At 39.2% G+C, this 17,699-nt stretch overlaps 1 protein-coding gene across 1 annotated transcript in view; it reads left to right on the forward strand.

The window, feature by feature from the left end:
- The window catches only part of EZR (ezrin), a 142,440-nt gene extending 125,351 nt beyond the window's left edge, over positions 1-17,089 (forward strand). Inside the window, exons 11-14 of the mRNA XM_053710652.1 lie at positions 4,375-4,535; positions 6,440-6,532; positions 14,026-14,274; positions 14,394-17,089. Coding sequence (XP_053566627.1) covers positions 4,375-4,535; positions 6,440-6,532; positions 14,026-14,274; positions 14,394-14,558 — 668 coding nt within the window. The 3' untranslated portion in view covers positions 14,559-17,089. The remainder of the gene's footprint in view (positions 1-4,374; positions 4,536-6,439; positions 6,533-14,025; positions 14,275-14,393) is intronic.
- Positions 17,090-17,699: the final 610 nt, after the last annotated feature.

Consider the following 17,699-nt stretch of genomic DNA (forward strand, 5'->3'; position numbering starts at 1 on the left):
TCCAAGGTTTTCTTCTCCAACCTATTGCGTGCATTGTTCCTGTAACTACTGCAGCTGCTTTCTGGTTTGAGGCTCTAGAAGAGGCTCTTCAGATGGAGACTCCATTAGAGGATATTATGGATAGAATTAAGGCCCCTTAAGTTGGCTAATTCTTTCATTACAGATGCCGCTTTCCAACTGGCTAAATTAGCAGCAAAGAATTCAGGCTTTGCCATTTTAGCACGCAGGGCGTTATGGCTTAAGTCCTGGTCTGCTGATGTGTCATCAAAATCTAAACTTTTGAACATCCCTTTCAAAGGAAAGACCATATTCGGGCCTGAACTGAAAGAGATTATTTCAGACATCACTGGAGGGAAAGGCCATGCCCTCCCTCAGGATAAAACAAATAAAATGAGGACCAAACAAAATAATTTTCGTTCCTTTCGGAACTTCAAGGGTGGTCCCGCTTCAGCTTCCCCTGCTGCAAAGCAAGAGGGGAATTTTGCCCAATCCAAGTCAGTCTGGAGACCTAACCAGGCTTGGAACAAGGGTAAACAGCCTGCAGCTGCCTCTAAGACAGCATGAAGGGGTAGCCCCCGATCCAGGACCGGATCTAGTAGGGGCAGACTCTCTCTCTTCGCTCAGGCTTGGGCAAGAGATGTTCACGATTCCTGGGCTTTAGAAATTGTGTCCCAGGGATATCTTCTGGACTTCAAAGACTCCCCCCCAAGGGGGAGATTTCACATTTCTCAATTGTCTGCAAACCAGACAAAGAGAGAGGCGTTCTTACGCTGTGTAGAAGACCTACATACCATGGGAGTGATCCGCCCAGTTCCAAAAGCGGAACAAGGGCTAGGGTTTTACTCAAACCTGTTTGTGGTTCCCAAAAAAAGAGGGAACTTTCAGACCAATCTTGGATCTCACAATTCTAAACAAATTCCTCAGAGTACCATCATTCAAGATGGAGACTATTCGGACTATTCTACCGTTGATCCAGGAGGGTCAATATATGACTACCATGGACTTAAAGGATGCGTATCTACACATCCCTATTCACAGAGATTATCATCAATTCCTCAGATTCACCTTTCTGGACAGGCATTACCAGGCTCCCAGAATTTTCACAAAGGTGCTAGGGTCCCTTTTGGCGGTTCTAAGACCGCGGGGCATATCAGTGGCGCCTTATCTAGACAACATCTTAATTCAGGCGTCGACTTTCCAGCTAACCAAGTCTCAAATGGACATCGTCTTGGCTTTTCGGAGATTTCACGGATGGAAGGTGAACATAAAAAAGAGTTCTCTCTTCCCTCTCACAAGATTTTCCTTCCTAGGGACTCTGATAGACTCGGTAGAAATGAAAATATTTCTGACGGAGGTCAGAAAATCAAAACGCTTAACCACTTGCCGAGCTCTTCATTCTATTCCTCGGCCATCAGTGGCTCAGTGTATGGAGGTAATCGGACTCATGGTAGCGGCAATGGACATAGCTCCTTTTGCCCGCCTACACCTCAGACCACTGAAACTATGCATGCTCAAACAGTGGAATGGGGATTATGCAGATTTATCTCCTCAACTACATCTGGACCAGGAGACCAGAGATTCTCTTCTCTGGTGGTTGTCTCAGGACCACCTGTCTCAGGGAATGTGTTTCCGCAGGCCAGAGTGGCTCATAGTAACGACAGATGCCAGCCTGCTAGGCTGGGGTGCAGTCTGGATCTCCCTGAAAGCACAGGGCTTATGGTCTCGGGAGGAAACTTTCCTCCCGATAAACATTCTAGAACTGAGAGCGATATTCAATGAGCTTCAGGCGTGGACTCGGCTAGCTGCGGCCAAATTCATCAGATTTCAGTCGGACAATATCACGACTGTAGCTTATATCAATCATCAAGGAGGAATACTGAGTTCTCTAGCGATGATGGAGGTAACCAAAATAATCCGATGGGCGGAGGATCACTCTTGCCATCTCTCAGCAATCCATATCCCAGGGGTAGAGAACTGGGAGGCGGATTTCCTAAGTCGTCAAACTTTTCATCCGGGAGAGTGGGAGCTCCATCCGGAGGTATTTGCCCAGCTGACTCAGCTATGGGGCACACCAGAATTGGATCTGATGAGGCAGGACCTTCTAATCCAAGGTCCATTCCAGCATCCAAATCTAATTTCTCTGCGTCTGACTGCTTGGAGAGTGAACGCTTGATTCTATCAAAGCGTGGTTTCTCTGAGTCGGTCATTGATACCCTGATTCAAGCTAGAAAGCCTGTCACCAGGAAAATCTATCATAAGATTTGGCGCAAATATATTTATTGGTGTGAATCCAAGGGTTACTCATGGAGTAAGATTAGGATTCTTAGAATATTGTCTTTTCTCCAAGAAGGATTGGAGAAGGGATTATCAGCTAGTTCCTTAAAAGGACAGCTATCTGCTTTGTCTATTCTTTTACACAAACGTCTGGCAGATGTCCCAGACGTTCAAGCGTTTAGTCAGGCCTTAGTCAGGATCAAGCCTGTATTTAAACCCATTGCTCCGCCATGGAGCCTAAACTTAGTTCTTAAAGTTCTTCAAGGGGTTCCGTTTGAACCTATGCATTCCATAGATATTAAGCTTCTATCTTGGAAAGTTTTGTTTTTAGTAGCTATCTCTTCGGCTCGAAGAGTTTCTGAGTTATCTGCTTTACAGTGTGACTCACCTTACCTTGTTTTCCATGCAGATAAGGTGGTTTTACGTACCACACCTGGATTCCTTCCTAAGGTTGTTTCTAATAGGAATATCAATCAGGAAATTGTTGTTCCTTCACTGTGTCCTAATCCTTCATCAAAGAAGGAACGTCTGTTGCACAATCTTGATGTGGTTCGTGCTTTAAAGTTCTACTTACAAGCAACTAAAGATTTCCGTCAAACATCTTCATTGTTTGTTGTTTATTCTGGTAAGCGGAGAGGTCAAAAGGCTATTGCTACCTCTCTTTCTTTTTGGCTGAAAAGCATCATCCGTTTGGCTTATGAGACTGCTGGCCAGCAGCCTCCTGAAAGAATTACTGCTCATTCTACTAGAGCAGTGGCTTCCACATGGGCTTTAAAAATTAGGCTTCTGTTGAACAGATTTGTAAGGCGGCGACTTGGTCTTCGCTTCATACTTTTTCCAAATTTTACAAATTCGATACTTTTGCTTCTTCGGAGGCTATTTATGGGAGAAAGGTTCTACAAGCAGTGGTGCCTTCCGTTTAAGGTACCTGTCTTGTCCCTCCCTTCATCCGTGTCCTAAAACTTTGGTATTGGTATCCCACAAGTATGGATGAATCCGTGGACTTGATACATCTTACAAGAGAAAACAGAATTTATGCTTACTTGATAAATTTTATTTCTCTTGTGATGTATCGAGTCCACGGCCCGCCCTGTTTATTTAAGACAGGTAGTATATTTTTATTTAAAAAACTTCAGTCACCTCTGCACCCTATAGTTTCTCCTTTTTCTTCCTAGCCTTCGGTCGAATGACTGGGGGGTGGAGCTAAGTTAGGAGCTATATAGACAGCTCTGCTGTGGGTGCTCTCTTTGCCACTTCCTGTAAGGAAGGAGAATATCCCACAAGTATGGATGAATCCGTGGACTCGATACATCACAAGAGAAATACATTTTTCAAGTAAGCATAAATTCTGTTTTTTTTTTTTTTCATATAGATGTTCAGGTGATATCTTCTAGTCAACTTTTTACAGCTATGCTGCATCAGTTTCAAGTGCTTCAACATTTGGGTATCATGTCCCTTTAAGTTTAAAAAAGCATTTAATTTGAATAGTACTGAACTAAGTAAACACTCCAGGCTCGATTTTCTGCCTTAATATGTATATAATCATGATATATAACTAATTTTTTAATAGATTTTTGTTAGTTAAACGTGGATGGAAAATATAATAAACAGATACATGAACTAAAATTGTTCCTGTATGTACATTTTTTAATTGATTACTTAGCAATTCATTTCTACATTGAAAGTAATCTCACAGTGTATGTCACCCTTACAAATTAAGCCTAAATTCTTGGCCACCTTCAAAAAATAAAAATGTGTTCACTTAACTTATCTCACAATGCTCAACCCCAATGAAACTTATGCCACCTGAGACGAAAAATTCAAGTCCTCTATTTTCTCACATGAAGCTTGAAAATATATAATGTTAATAATACCTATGTTGTGTTACATATACATTGTCTTTAAAGATAAATGCTTTGCTATAAATTTGGATTGTTGACAAAGCACAGAAGTCCTTTAAACATGTAGGCTGTCGAACATTGTGGACTTCTTTAAACATTAATTTGTTTGCATTTTCAGTTGTTAAACACAGGGCAGGGTCCACTTTTTATTAGCTTAGCCATGGTTTTATAAGGAATATTTTGTGTGCTCACTTTATAGAGCTGTCAGAGCAGATCCAAAGAGCCAAGGAACTGGAAGAAGAAAGGAGGAGAGCTCATTTGGAAGCAGAACGATTGGAAGCTGAACGATTAGCTGCTCTTCGTGCCAAAGAGGAACTGGAGAGGCAGTCTTATGACCAGCTGAAGAACCAGGAGCAACTGGTAAGGGTCTAATTGATAACCAGAAGTACTTCCTGGTCTGCCTTGTCTTTTCTTTTCATTATCTTTGCAACAATGTCTGCAATATATATCTCATACAAATTTGGCAGCAGTGAAAATCATTGAGGGTATACTACTAAAAGAGAAAAGATGGTATACTATTTAGGGGGCTATATTTGAAATAATATTAATATAACAGCTAAAAACAAGATTTCTAAATGCTATAACAACCTCTTAGCCTTTTTATTCAAATAACATTAGCACCATACAGTTTAGAAAGGTTTGTGTGAAATAAATAAATATCAAGAGTTCTTAGGATTCGTATTCAATTTAATGTACCCAAATTGTAATGAAGCATCAGATTTACTTGATAATTGTTTAAACCTTGGGAATCCTATAGAATAAAGGCAAACTAGATTGTGGAGTTAATCCATTATCTATTTTCTTTGTCAAGTTTGCTTCTTCAACTCATTGTAGCAGTTAGTTACCTTTGATTCATCAACATATGAAGCAGAAAAAAAAATGTCTTGACCACTACTGAAGATAGTGGTGAATAACATTATGGAAATATCAACCAATACTCTTATGTCAGTGTTAAATGCAATTTGACCTTAAAACAAATGTATTTGTTACAGAACTTTATACACATAACTAGTATTAAAGGGACATAAAAGTGAAAAATGTCTTAGAACATTTTATTATTGTGTGTAGCCACCAATCAACAACTTGCTTCCAGTAGTTTATTGCTGCCCCTGAGCATTTTTAGGTTTGCAAACTGAACTCAGTTTGATAATAGAAGTTAATTGGAGAGTTGTTTAAAATTGCATGTTCTTTCTAAATCATGAAAGTTTAATTTTCACTTTAGTGCACTTTTAATGTATGTTTACATTTCATAGAATAAAGGTGATCTGAGCTACATTTTATGTTTTTCATCAAATCTGGAAATGTTTGTGTTAATATGTTAACACCTTCTTGCCCGGCACAAGTGCAAACCCTTTCTGCAAAAATGAAATCACATGATTGTTAATGCGATCGCAGGATTTCAAGGCTGGGATCAGATCATTGTTTGTTGACTGCCTACGTTTCTAGGCCTGCCCCAGTCCGATCTTGAGTTCGTCAAAAGGGGAGGCTACAGGACACCTTGTAAGGTAGGACGTTCCAAGCCGTCCTTCAGTGTTAAAGCCCAGCACTGTTAGGACGGCATGAAATGTCCTAACGGCGTAAAGGGGTTAACTGAGCGTGAGCAAAAACATAAACATCGTGAAAAAGGCTGCTCAAACAGGCAAGATTTGCAGTTCAAAGAGAGTTTACAAATAGAAATGTACTTTACAGTAACTTCATGTTTTGGTGCAGAAAACTCCTGTCACTGGCCATCAGTAGATTGTTAAACATTTCCCGTTAGTTTACAAATCAATTGAAATACCTTGAATTTGAAGTGAAGGGCATTTGAAATCCTAAATTCCCATTGTGATGACAGAACAACGCTATCTACTGGTTTTGTTGAGTACTGACATGTACAATAGGATTTATGAGTTGTTACAGAAAGCAATATTATGTGTCTTCTTACCATTGGTAGTAAACAAAATATCCTATTATATACAGCACCTTATTTTGTAAGTTAATATTACTTTATTTGCCTAATCCGCTATTTCCACCAAGTAATTATCATCATTTTCTAATACTTCATCATCGGTAATGAGGCACAAGGACACACATTTTGGATTCATTAAGCAAAAAACTATTTATACCATACTTACAACGTATGTCAAGACATTTTAATTTATGTCACTTATTTCCCAGTAAATGTGTATCTTCTGCTGTTAATGGGTACTTTTCATAACATATCTGTAAACCACATTGTATTTGTACATTCATGAGTCTAATTGGTGCTTGTTTTTCTTTGGCAGGCTTCAGAGCTAGCAGAATATACAGCCAGGATTTCCCTGCTGGAAGAAGCAAGAATAGCCAAAGAACAAGAGGCAGGAGAGTGGCAACTAAGGGTGCGTTCTTATGATACAGAGCATATTTCAGACATTGAAGTTGATAGCAGCTGATCTATGTCTTGCTTGAAATACAGCTTTTTCTATTGCATGCTCATTACCCAAAATTCTGTTTACCATTCTAGTTAACTTTATGTCCCTTTTAAAGAGACATAAACCCATTTTAAATAAAATCACTGCATAGCAAAAGATCTCCATGCAAAATAAGTGTTTTAAAGGTATTTAAATCTGTCATGTAGCAACGTCTGCACTGCTGAGAAGTTTAATGACATACCCTAACCTAATGTGCTTTTGCAGTCACTGTGTAGCATGTATGAGAGTCACTGATCAGAATGTCCTAGAATGCTCTCTGGCTTCTCCAAAGGCAGTGCAAAATACTACAGTTTTCGAGTGCAAATGACAAGAAAAACAGGCAATGAAATAATAAAAATGCAATGTAAAGTATTTTCACTATATATAGTTAAGCTTGCTTTTGGGAATTCAATGTTGAATTAACTATCCCTTTAAAACTGACAAAATAATGGTTTTAATGAAAGGAGTATTAAGGAAAAGAATAGTGTGTACATTTTTTAACTTTCACTATACACTCACAATTCAGTTGCATTAAATATGTGTTTTAAAATTATGTAGTCATCTCCTCATATAACATGCATAGAATAACAAACTTTTTATTATTTATGCTGAGATAAATGATATTTCTCCAACATAGGTGTGTCCGGTCCACGGCGTCATCCTTACTTGTGGGATATTCTCTTCCCCAACAGGAAATGGCAAAGAGCCCAGCAAAGCTGGTCACATGATCCCTCCTAGGCTCCGCCTACCCCAGTCATTCTCTTTGCCGTTGTACAGGCAACATCTCCACGGAGATGGCTTAGAGTTTTTTAGTGTTTAACTGTAGTTTTTCATTATTCAATCAAGAGTTTGTTATTTTCAAATAGTGCTGGTACGTACTATTTACTCAGAAACAGAAAAGAGATGAAGAATTCTGTTTGTATGAGGAAAATGATTTTAGCAACCGTAACTAAAATCCATGGCTGTTCCACACAGGACTGTTGAGAGCATTAACTTCAGTTGGGGGAACAGTTTGCAGTCTTTTGCTGCTTGAGGTATGACACATTCTAACAAGACGATGTAATGCTGGAAGCTGTCATTTTCCCTATGGGATCCGGTAAGCCATGTTTATTACGATTGTAAATAAGGGCTTCACAAGGGCTTATTTAGACTGTAGACATTTTTTGGGCTAAATCGATTGATATTAACACTTATTTAGCCTTGAGGAATCATTTATTCTGGGTATTTTGATATAATAATATCGGCAGGCACTGTTTTAGACACCTTATTCTTTAGGGGCTTTCCCAAAGCATAGGCAGAGTCTCATTTTCGCGCCGGTGTTGCGCACTTGTTTTTGAGAGGCATGGCATGCAGTCGCATGTGAGAGGAGCTCTGATACTTATAAAAGACTTCTGAAGGCAGCATTTGGTATCGTATTCCCCTTGGGTTTGGTTGGGTCTCAGCAAAGCAGATACCAGGGACTGTAAAGGGGTTAAAGCTTAAAACGGCTCCGGTTCCGTTATTTTAAGGGTTAAAGCTTCCAAAATTGGTGTGCAATATTTTCAAGGCTTTAAGACACTGTGGTGAAAGTTTGGTGAATTTTGAACAATTCCTTCATGTTTTTTCGCAATTGCAGTAATAAAGTGTGTTCAGTTTAAAATTTAAAGTGACAGTAACGGTTTTATTTCAAAACGTTTTTTGTACTTTCTTATCAAGTTTATGCCTGTTTAACATGTCTGAACTACCAGATAGACTGTGTTCTGAATGTGGGGAAGCCAGAATTCCTATTCATTTAAATAAATGTGATTTATGTGATAATGACAATGATGCCCAAGATGATTCCTCAAGTGAGGGGAGTAAGCATGGTACTGCATCATTCCCTCCTTCGTCTACACGAGTCTTGCCCACTCAGGAGGCCCCTAGTACATCTAGCGCGCCAATACTCCTTACTATGCAACAATTAACGGCTGTAATGGATAATTCTGTCAAAAACATTTTAGCCAAAATGAACCCTTGTCAGCGTAAGCGTGGATGCTCTGTTTTAGTTACTGAAGAGCATGACGACGCTGATATTAATATCTCTGAAGGGCCCCTAACCCAATCTGAGGGAGCCAGGGAGGTTTTGTCTGAGGGAGAAATTACTGATTTAGGGAACATTTCTCAGCAGGCTGAATCTGATGTGATTACTTTTAAATTTAAATTGGAACATCTCCGCATTTTGCTTAAGGAGGTATTATCCACTCTGGATGATTGTGAAAATTTGGTCATCCCAGAGAAACTATGTAAAATGGACAAGTTCCTAGAGGTGCCGGGGCTCCCAGAAGCTTTTCCTATACCCAAGCGGGTGGCGGACATTGTTAATAAAGAATGGGAAAGGCCCGGTATTCCTTTCGTCCCTCCCCCCATATTTAAAAAATTGTTTCCTATGGTCGACCCCAGAAAGGACTTATGGCAGTCAGTCCCCAAGGTCGAGGGAGCGGTTTCTACTTTAAACAAACGCACCACTATTCCCATAGAGGATAGTTGTGCTTTCAAAGATCCTATGGATAAAAAATTAGAAGGTTTGCTTAAAAAGATGTTTGTTCAGCAGGGTTACCTTCTACAACCCATTTCATGCATTGTCCCTGTCACTACAGCCGCATATTTCTGGTTTGATGAACTGATTAAGGTGCTCGATAGTGACTCTCCTCCTTATGAGGAGATTATGGACAGAGTCAATGCTCTCAAATTGGCTAATTCTTTCACTCTAGACGCCTCTTTGCAATTGGCTAAGTTAGCGGCTAAGAATTCTGGGTTTGCTATTGTGGCGCGCAGAGCGCTTTGGTTGAAATCTTGGTCGGCTGATGCGTCTTCCAAGAACAAGCTACTAAACATTCCTTTCAAGGGGAAAACGCTGTTTGGTCCTGACTTGAAAGAGATTATCTCTGATATCACTGGGGGTAAGGGCCATGCCCTTCCTCAGGATCGGCCTTTCAAGGCAAAGAATAGACCTAATTTTCGTCCCTTTCGTAAAAACGGACCAGCCCAAGGTGCTACGTCCTCTAAGCAAGAGGGTAATACTTCTCAGGCCAAGCCAGCTTGGAGACCAATGCAAGGCTGGAACAAGGGAAAGCAGGCAAAGAAACCTGCCACTGCTACCAAGACAGCATGAAATATCGGCCCCCGATCCGGGACCGGATCTGGTGGGGGGCAGACTCTCTCTCTTCGCTCAGGCTTGGGCAAGAGATGTTCTGGATCCTTGGGCGCTAGAAATAGTCTCCCAGGGTTATCTTCTGGAATTCAAGGGACTTCCCCCAAGGGGAAGGTTCCACAGGTCTCAGTTGTCTTCAGACCACATAAAAAGACAGGCGTTCTTACATTGTGTAGAAGACCTGTTAAAAATGGGAGTGATTCATCCTGTTCCATTGAGAGAACAAGGGATGGGGTTCTACTCCAATCTGTTCATAGTTCCCAAAAAAGAGGGAACATTCAGACCAATCCTAGATCTCAAGATCTTAAACAAATTTCTCAAGGTCCCATCTTTCAAGATGGAAACCATTCGAACTATCCTTCCTTCCATCCAGGAAGGTCAATTCATGACCACGGTGGATTTAAAGGATGCGTATCTACATATTCCTATCCACAAGGAACATCATCGGTTCCTAAGGTTTGCATTCCTGGACAAACATTACCAGTTCGTGGCGCTTCCTTTCGGATTAGCCACTGCTCCAAGGATTTTCACAAAGGTACTAGGGTCCCTTCTAGCTGTGCTAAGACCAAGGGGCATTGCAGTAGTACCTTACCTGGACGACATTCTGATTCAAGCGTCGTCCTTCCCTCGAGCAAAGGCTCACACGGACATCGTCCTGGCCTTTCTCAGATCGCACGGCTGGAAAGTGAACGTGGAAAAGAGTTCTCTATCCCCGTCAACAAGGGTTCCCTTCTTGGGAACAATTATAGACTCCTCAGAAATGAGGATTTTTCTAACAGAGGCCAGAAAGACAAAGCTTCTGGACTCTTGTCGAATACTTCATTCCGTTCCTCTTCCTTCAGTAGCTCAGTGCATGGAAGTGATCGGGTTGATGGTAGCGGCAATGGACATAGTTCCTTTTGCGCGCATTCATCTAAGACCATTACAACTGTGCATGCTCAGTCAGTGGAATGGGGACTATACAGACTTGTCTCCAAAGATACAAGTAAATCAGAGGACCAGAGACTCACTCCGTTGGTGGCTGTCCCTGGACAACCTGTCACGAGGGATGACATTCCACAGACCAGAGTGGGTCATTGTCACGACCGACGCCAGTCTGATGGGCTGGGGCGCGGTCTGGGGATCCCTGAAAGCTCAGGGTCTTTGGTCTCGGGAAGAATCTCTTCTACCGATAAATATTCTGGAACTGAGAGCGATATTCAATGCTCTCAAGGCTTGGCCTCAGCTAGCGAGGACCAAGTTCATACGGTTTCAATCAGACAACATGACGACTGTTGCGTACATCAACCATCAGGGGGGAACAAGGAGTTCCCTAGCGATGGAAGAAGTGACCAAGATTATTCTATGGGCGGAGTCTCACTCCTGCCACCTGTCTGCTATCCACATCCCGGGAGTGGAAAATTGGGAAGCGGATTTTCTGAGTCGTCAGACATTGCATCCGGGGGAGTGGGAACTCCATCCGGAAATCTTTGCCCAAGTCACTCAACTTTGGGGCATTCCAGACATGGATCTGATGGCCTCTCGTCAGAACTTCAAAGTTCCTTGCTACGGGTCCAGATCCAGGGATCCCAAGGCGGCTCTAGTGGATGCACTAGTAGCACCTTGGACCTTCAAACTAGCTTATGTGTTCCCGCCGTTTCCTCTCATCCCCAGGCTGGTAGCCAGGATCAATCAGGAGAGGGCGTCGGTGATCTTGATAGCTCCTGCGTGGCCACGCAGGACTTGGTATGCAGATCTGGTGAATATGTCATCGGCTCCACCTTGGAAGCTACCTTTGAGACGAGACCTTCTTGTTCAGGGTCCGTTCGAACATCCGAATCTGGTTTCACTCCAGCTGACTGCTTGGAGATTGAACGCTTGATTTTATCGAAGCGAGGTTTCTCAGATTCTGTTATCGATACTCTTGTTCAGGCCAGAAAGCCTGTAACTAGAAAGATTTACCACAAAATTTGGAAAAAATATATCTGTTGGTGTGAATCTAAAGGATTCCCTTGGGACAAGGTTAAGATTCCTAGGATTCTATCCTTCCTTCAAGAAGGATTGGAAAAAGGATTATCGGCAAGTTCCCTGAAGGGACAGATTTCTGCCTTGTCGGTGTTACTTCACAAAAAACTGGCAGCTGTGCCAGATGTTCAAGCCTTTGTTCAGGCTCTGGTTAGAATCAAGCCTGTTTACAAACCTTTGACTCCTCCTTGGAGTCTCAATTTAGTTCTTTCAGTTCTTCAGGGGGTTCCGTTTGAACCCTTACATTCCGTTGATATTAAGTTATTATCTTGGAAAGTTTTGTTTTTAGTTGCAATTTCTTCTGCTAGAAGAGTTTCAGAATTATCTGCTCTGCAGTGTTCTCCTCCTTATCTGGTGTTCCATGCAGATAAGGTGGTTTTACGTACTAAACCTGGTTTTCTTCCAAAAGTTGTTTCTAACAAAAACATTAACCAGGAGATTATCGTACCTTCTCTGTGTCCGAAACCAGTTTCAAAGAAGGAACGCTTGTTGCACAATTTGGATGTTGTTCGCGCTCTAAAATTCTATTTAGATGCTACAAAGGATTTTAGACAAACATCTTCCCTGTTTGTTGTTTATTCAGGTAAAAGGAGAGGTCAAAAAGCAACTTCTACCTCTCTCTCTTTTTGGATTAAAAGCATCATCAGATTGGCTTACGAGACTGCCGGACGGCAGCCTCCCGAAAGAATCACGGCTCATTCCACTAGGGCTGTGGCTTCCACATGGGCCTTCAAGAACGAGGCTTCTGTTGATCAGATATGTAGGGCAGCGACTTGGTCTTCACTGCACACTTTTACCAAATTTTACAAGTTTGATACTTTTGCTTCTTCTGAGGCTATTTTTGGGAGAAAGGTTTTGCAAGCCGTGGTGCCTTCCATTTAGGTGACCTGATTTGCTCCCTCCCTTCATCCGTGTCCTAAAGCTTTGGTATTGGTTCCCACAAGTAAGGATGACGCCGTGGACCGGACACACCTATGTTGGAGAAAACAGAATTTATGTTTACCTGATAAATTTCTTTCTCCAACGGTGTGTCCGGTCCACGGCCCGCCCTGGTTTTTTAATCAGGTCTGATAATTTATTTTCTTTAACTACAGTCACCACGGTACCATATGGTTTCTCCTATGCTATTATTCCTCCTTAACGTCGGTCGAATGACTGGGGTAGGCGGAGCCTAGGAGGGATCATGTGACCAGCTTTGCTGGGCTCTTTGCCATTTCCTGTTGGGGAAGAGAATATCCCACAAGTAAGGATGACGCCGTGGACCGGACACACCGTTGGAGAAAGAAATTTATCAGGTAAACATAAATTCTGTTATTTTACTGTTAAACATTTGGATCATGGTTAAATTCATTATTAGTTTTTATTTAGCAAACCAAAACCTATATAGTGTTACTGTAAAAGAAGACTGCATCTTTCACAGTAATTCATGCACAAATGTTTATCTTAGTAATTTGGTGGTTATAACCCCCTACTTTAAGTATAACAGCACCCTTCTATAAATAACCATAAACCATGGTTCTGTTTCTCCCACACAAACACTACAGGAGGTAGGAGATGACATATTCTTCTTGTTAACACCGTGATTAAGGTGTAAACATAAAACCCCCAGTTGATTAAAACCATTTTCTGGTGCCAGATTAATGCAAACAAACATTAATCCTAATATAGTGTTAAAGGCACATTATAGAGCAAAAATTTTGCACTACCGCCCCTGCAAGTCTGTCTGTTTAATACATAGTTAAAATACCACTCGGGACAAGCAATTCACTGGCTAGTGACCCAGTCAACAGCAGCAATCATGCAGCTGAATTGTGCGACTTGGGACCAGCAGTCTCTGCAGCTTCCCGTTGATAATTTAACTATGTGTTTAAACCCTTTGCAGGGGTTAAACACATAGACTTGCATGGTTGGTAGTGCCCAAAACACGTGCTCTAAAGAATTAAAGTATGTAATTTATGCAATATTATATCCCTTTAGAGGAGGTCATATACAAATATACACAAAACATTGTTTTAACGTTGTGATTAATTCATGTGTTTATAAAAAAAATATTGTGCCAGCTAGTTATCATAGCAAATGTTACACTAGATAAGTCTTGCAATATGTAAATTAATAGAAAAATGTTCATTGCTGCACAGAATAAAAAAACATGAGCGGACACCTCTGTTTTACACTCTGTTAAAAACAAAAAATCACTTTAGTCTCCATATTTGCTGTGTGTTTTTAATTTGTTCAATCTTCTCAACAGGCCCATGAAGCTCAGAATGACTTGCTAAGAACCAAAGAAGAGCTGCATATGGTAATGAGTACCCCACCTCTTCCCCCGCCACCAGTATATGAGCCCGTCAGGGAATACGTTCAGGAAAACCTGCAGAAGGACGGCATGGAATACAGCTACAGTGCAGAACTTAACAATGACGACTTTTATGATGACCGCAAAGAGGAGAACCGAATTACAGAGGCAGAGAAAAATGAACGTGTACAGAGGCAGCTAATGGTGAGAAAAGTTTATTTTAATAATTAATCACTGTCTAAAATACAAGCAAACAAAAATAACAAGCTCTAGTCTTTAGTTGTGATAATTATTGTTAATATTTTACTTTCTTTTATATTCAGGCTTTGACAAATGAACTTTCTCAAGCACGAGATGATACAAAGAAGACACACAACGATTTGCTGCACACAGAAAACGTTAAAGTGGGACGCGACAAGTACAAAACGCTAAGGCAGATTCGTCAGGGCAACACTAAGCAGAGAATTGATGAATTTGAAGCCATGTAATGAGTCTTGATGCTGTCAACAGAAATGGGCAGATTTTAAAAGCTGGTTTTTTTTTTAGGGGTCTCTGCATGATATTTTTATTTTTGACCCTTCTTGGCTACAGAAGCACCCTTGAAAAAAATTAAAATCAAAATCATTACTTTTTCTCCGCTTTTTTTTTATTTCTCTTTAGAACAACATGCCAGCGTGAAGCAGTTCTTAGCTTCATTATGGGGCCAAAATGCATTACAGTTGCCATATGCAACCACAGCATTTTTGCACCATGAAATTATTTAAGTAACTTTTTTTTATAAGTAATAATGTGTTCAGCAGTAACACTAAAAACAAAAGTAGGTACTAGTTAATATTGTTGTGCCAAACGGCCTTCTCTTATAATATAAAGCGGGAAACAAAGAACTAAATATATTTTTTAGGCTTGATTTTAATTTGATAAACTCATTTGTTAGTTCTAGACTATGCATACACATATGCAGATGGTATTTTTTTTTTCATTGTAATCATATTGGTGTACACCATTGATTAAAGATTTCCTGGGTGAATTTTGTGCCATACATTTTTTGTAATCTTTCGGTGCATACTAGCAAACATGCAAGATCAGACATTTATGTGTTAAAAATCCAAGAGAAACAAAACAACCTTGCTAAATATGCTTTTATTATAATTTAGGCATTTCATCAAAATCAAATCACAGATATCATCTATAATATTTTTGCAGGATATTTAAATATAGTCCAGTTTCAAATATTGTTTAACATTTGGTATCAACGATATTTTATCCAGTCTAGATAATGACTCATGTTTCTGCTGTATATTATATGTGTGCAAAAATATCCTTTTAATTTAATACTTTTTTGGAATTATATATTGTTAAGACCAAATCTGATCATGTTAATACAAGGAGATTCTATGATTCTATTACAGAAATGTGTACAGCTGTTTTCCAAAAGGTAACACAACCAACGCACATTTCGCTTTCCCTCTACAGTGAATGATTGCCAAACATCCCACTCAGCAGATATGTTAAAATATTTATATAAATACATAAAAAGCTCATGAGTTCACATACTAAAGTTTAGCTTCCTGTACATATTTTTTTGAGCTGATGCATCATCTCCACTGTTAAAACTATTCATGTGTTAGAAAGAAACTTGCTTTTTTTCCCCAACACAGATTATATATGGTATGGTGGAGGTTTAGAACTAGTTTGTCCTTATGCCTTTTCCATAATTTGAAAGTCATTAAAGAAGAGATTAAGACAAGACCTTGAAATTAAAATACAATTTTTTATTTTTTATTAATTTTACATAAAAAAATACACCTAAGTTTTGATTTGAGAAACTGATTTCTCTAGCAGTGGACTAACATGCACAGGTAGCCGATTACTACAAAAAAAGTAGTAGTTTTTCATTTCTTTGTAAAAGTCCACCAGTTGATGATAAATCTAAACTACCCACTAGGTTTTAAAACCTTGTTTAACCACTTTATGGCATTTGGAGGAATCTGCTGAATCTTTTACAGAGTTACAATATAAGAAATATTTCATATTAATCACTAATCAAGCATAGAATTTAGTATTTATGTATTAATAAGATAGTAAAACCTACATTTTTTTAATGTATTAGATAAAAAGGGAAATGTTTGTATTGTATATTTTTGTTATTTTCTCAGATTATTAAAAATAAACTGCATATGTAAAATAAATTGACTTAGCCAATTCAAATTGATTTGCTGTAGGGATGTTTGCTTAAAGAATTCTTATTAAACTAAATTGTAGGTGTACATGCATATCATTTGATTCACTTTCTTATACATCATTGTTTTCTTGCATTATTTTAAATATGTGACAGTATTGTTTCAGGCTGCAGTTATAAAGGGTCTGTTATCTTTGTTTTTATCATTTTTTTATATTTATGCTATCAGCGCAAGAGAAAATAAATAAATCACATTTCTGTAATTAAATTTTATGATGGATCAGTCTTGGATAGTTTGTTGCTGCTTGACTATAAATAAACTATTGTAAAAAAAAAACAAAAAAAACACTCTTAACAATAACACTTTGATGACAGTGACACAATAAGGTTTGCAGGTTTTGCCATATTCTTTGTAACACAATATAAAAGGCTATAAAGGATGTAAAAGTCATATCTTTGGTTCAAATTTTATTTTTGGTAAAATGGTCCTGTTTATTGAAGTAATTGTTAAATTGTAATGGCTATATAAGTTAAAATACCACTTGGTAATTGTAAGTTCATTATTTATGTTGAAAAATAACAAATGATGGGCTGGGTTTTGTGAGACTATTTTCATCTCATACTGGATATTCAATATTCCACCACTTGACATAATATAACAGCAATGCAGTGTAAATAAAAACTGATGTTTGTTCCTATTAACTGAACATTGTGTTAGAAAACACTCATCTTATTGGGGGAAAGCAAAGCTCAAACTGTTTTAGTGCTATCTGAAAAAAAATCTAATTAAAGCAACACAAGAAATGGATGCAGACAATTAAAAATTGTATAATTTTTAAATGATTGTATGTTAATTAATATGCATATTTTTGCTGCATGTGTGCAAATGCAAATGTTAGTTTGTGTGCTTGTGCCCTCATTAACTAAAAAAAAGGAAAACAATCCTCAAAAAACAAATCTATGCTTAAAAACAACCACTTTCACTTCCTGTCCTAACTCCTCCCCTTTAAAGGGACAAGGAAATTATGCTCTTTTTATAACTTTATTGCTTTCATTTTAATATAACCTTACAACAACAATGATATATTACATTCAACCAAGCACAAAAATGATTCCTTAACAAAATGTTACAAAATAATAAAATACCTATACTTTACATTAGATTTTTCTTTGCATAAATGTGTGGTCGATGATCCATTTATATAGCCCATCTGGGAGTTTTGTCTTGTAACAATGTATAGTTTTGCTTATTTTTTAATAACATTGTGCTGATTTTCACACTCCTAACCAAGCCCCAAAGTATCAGATGTAGATCCAAGTCTACAGACTCCTGCTTGCTCCTGTTTATGTAATGGGTCTTTTCATATGTGGGGGGGTCTGCTCTTCCTGCTTTCTCAACCATTTTCATTGGGTGCCCCAGCCTAACCTCATCAACCGTGCTAAACTGGGA

This window comes from Bombina bombina, chromosome 4, assembly GCF_027579735.1.
Source record: "Bombina bombina isolate aBomBom1 chromosome 4, aBomBom1.pri, whole genome shotgun sequence".
Lineage (NCBI taxonomy): Eukaryota > Metazoa > Chordata > Amphibia > Anura > Bombinatoridae > Bombina > Bombina bombina.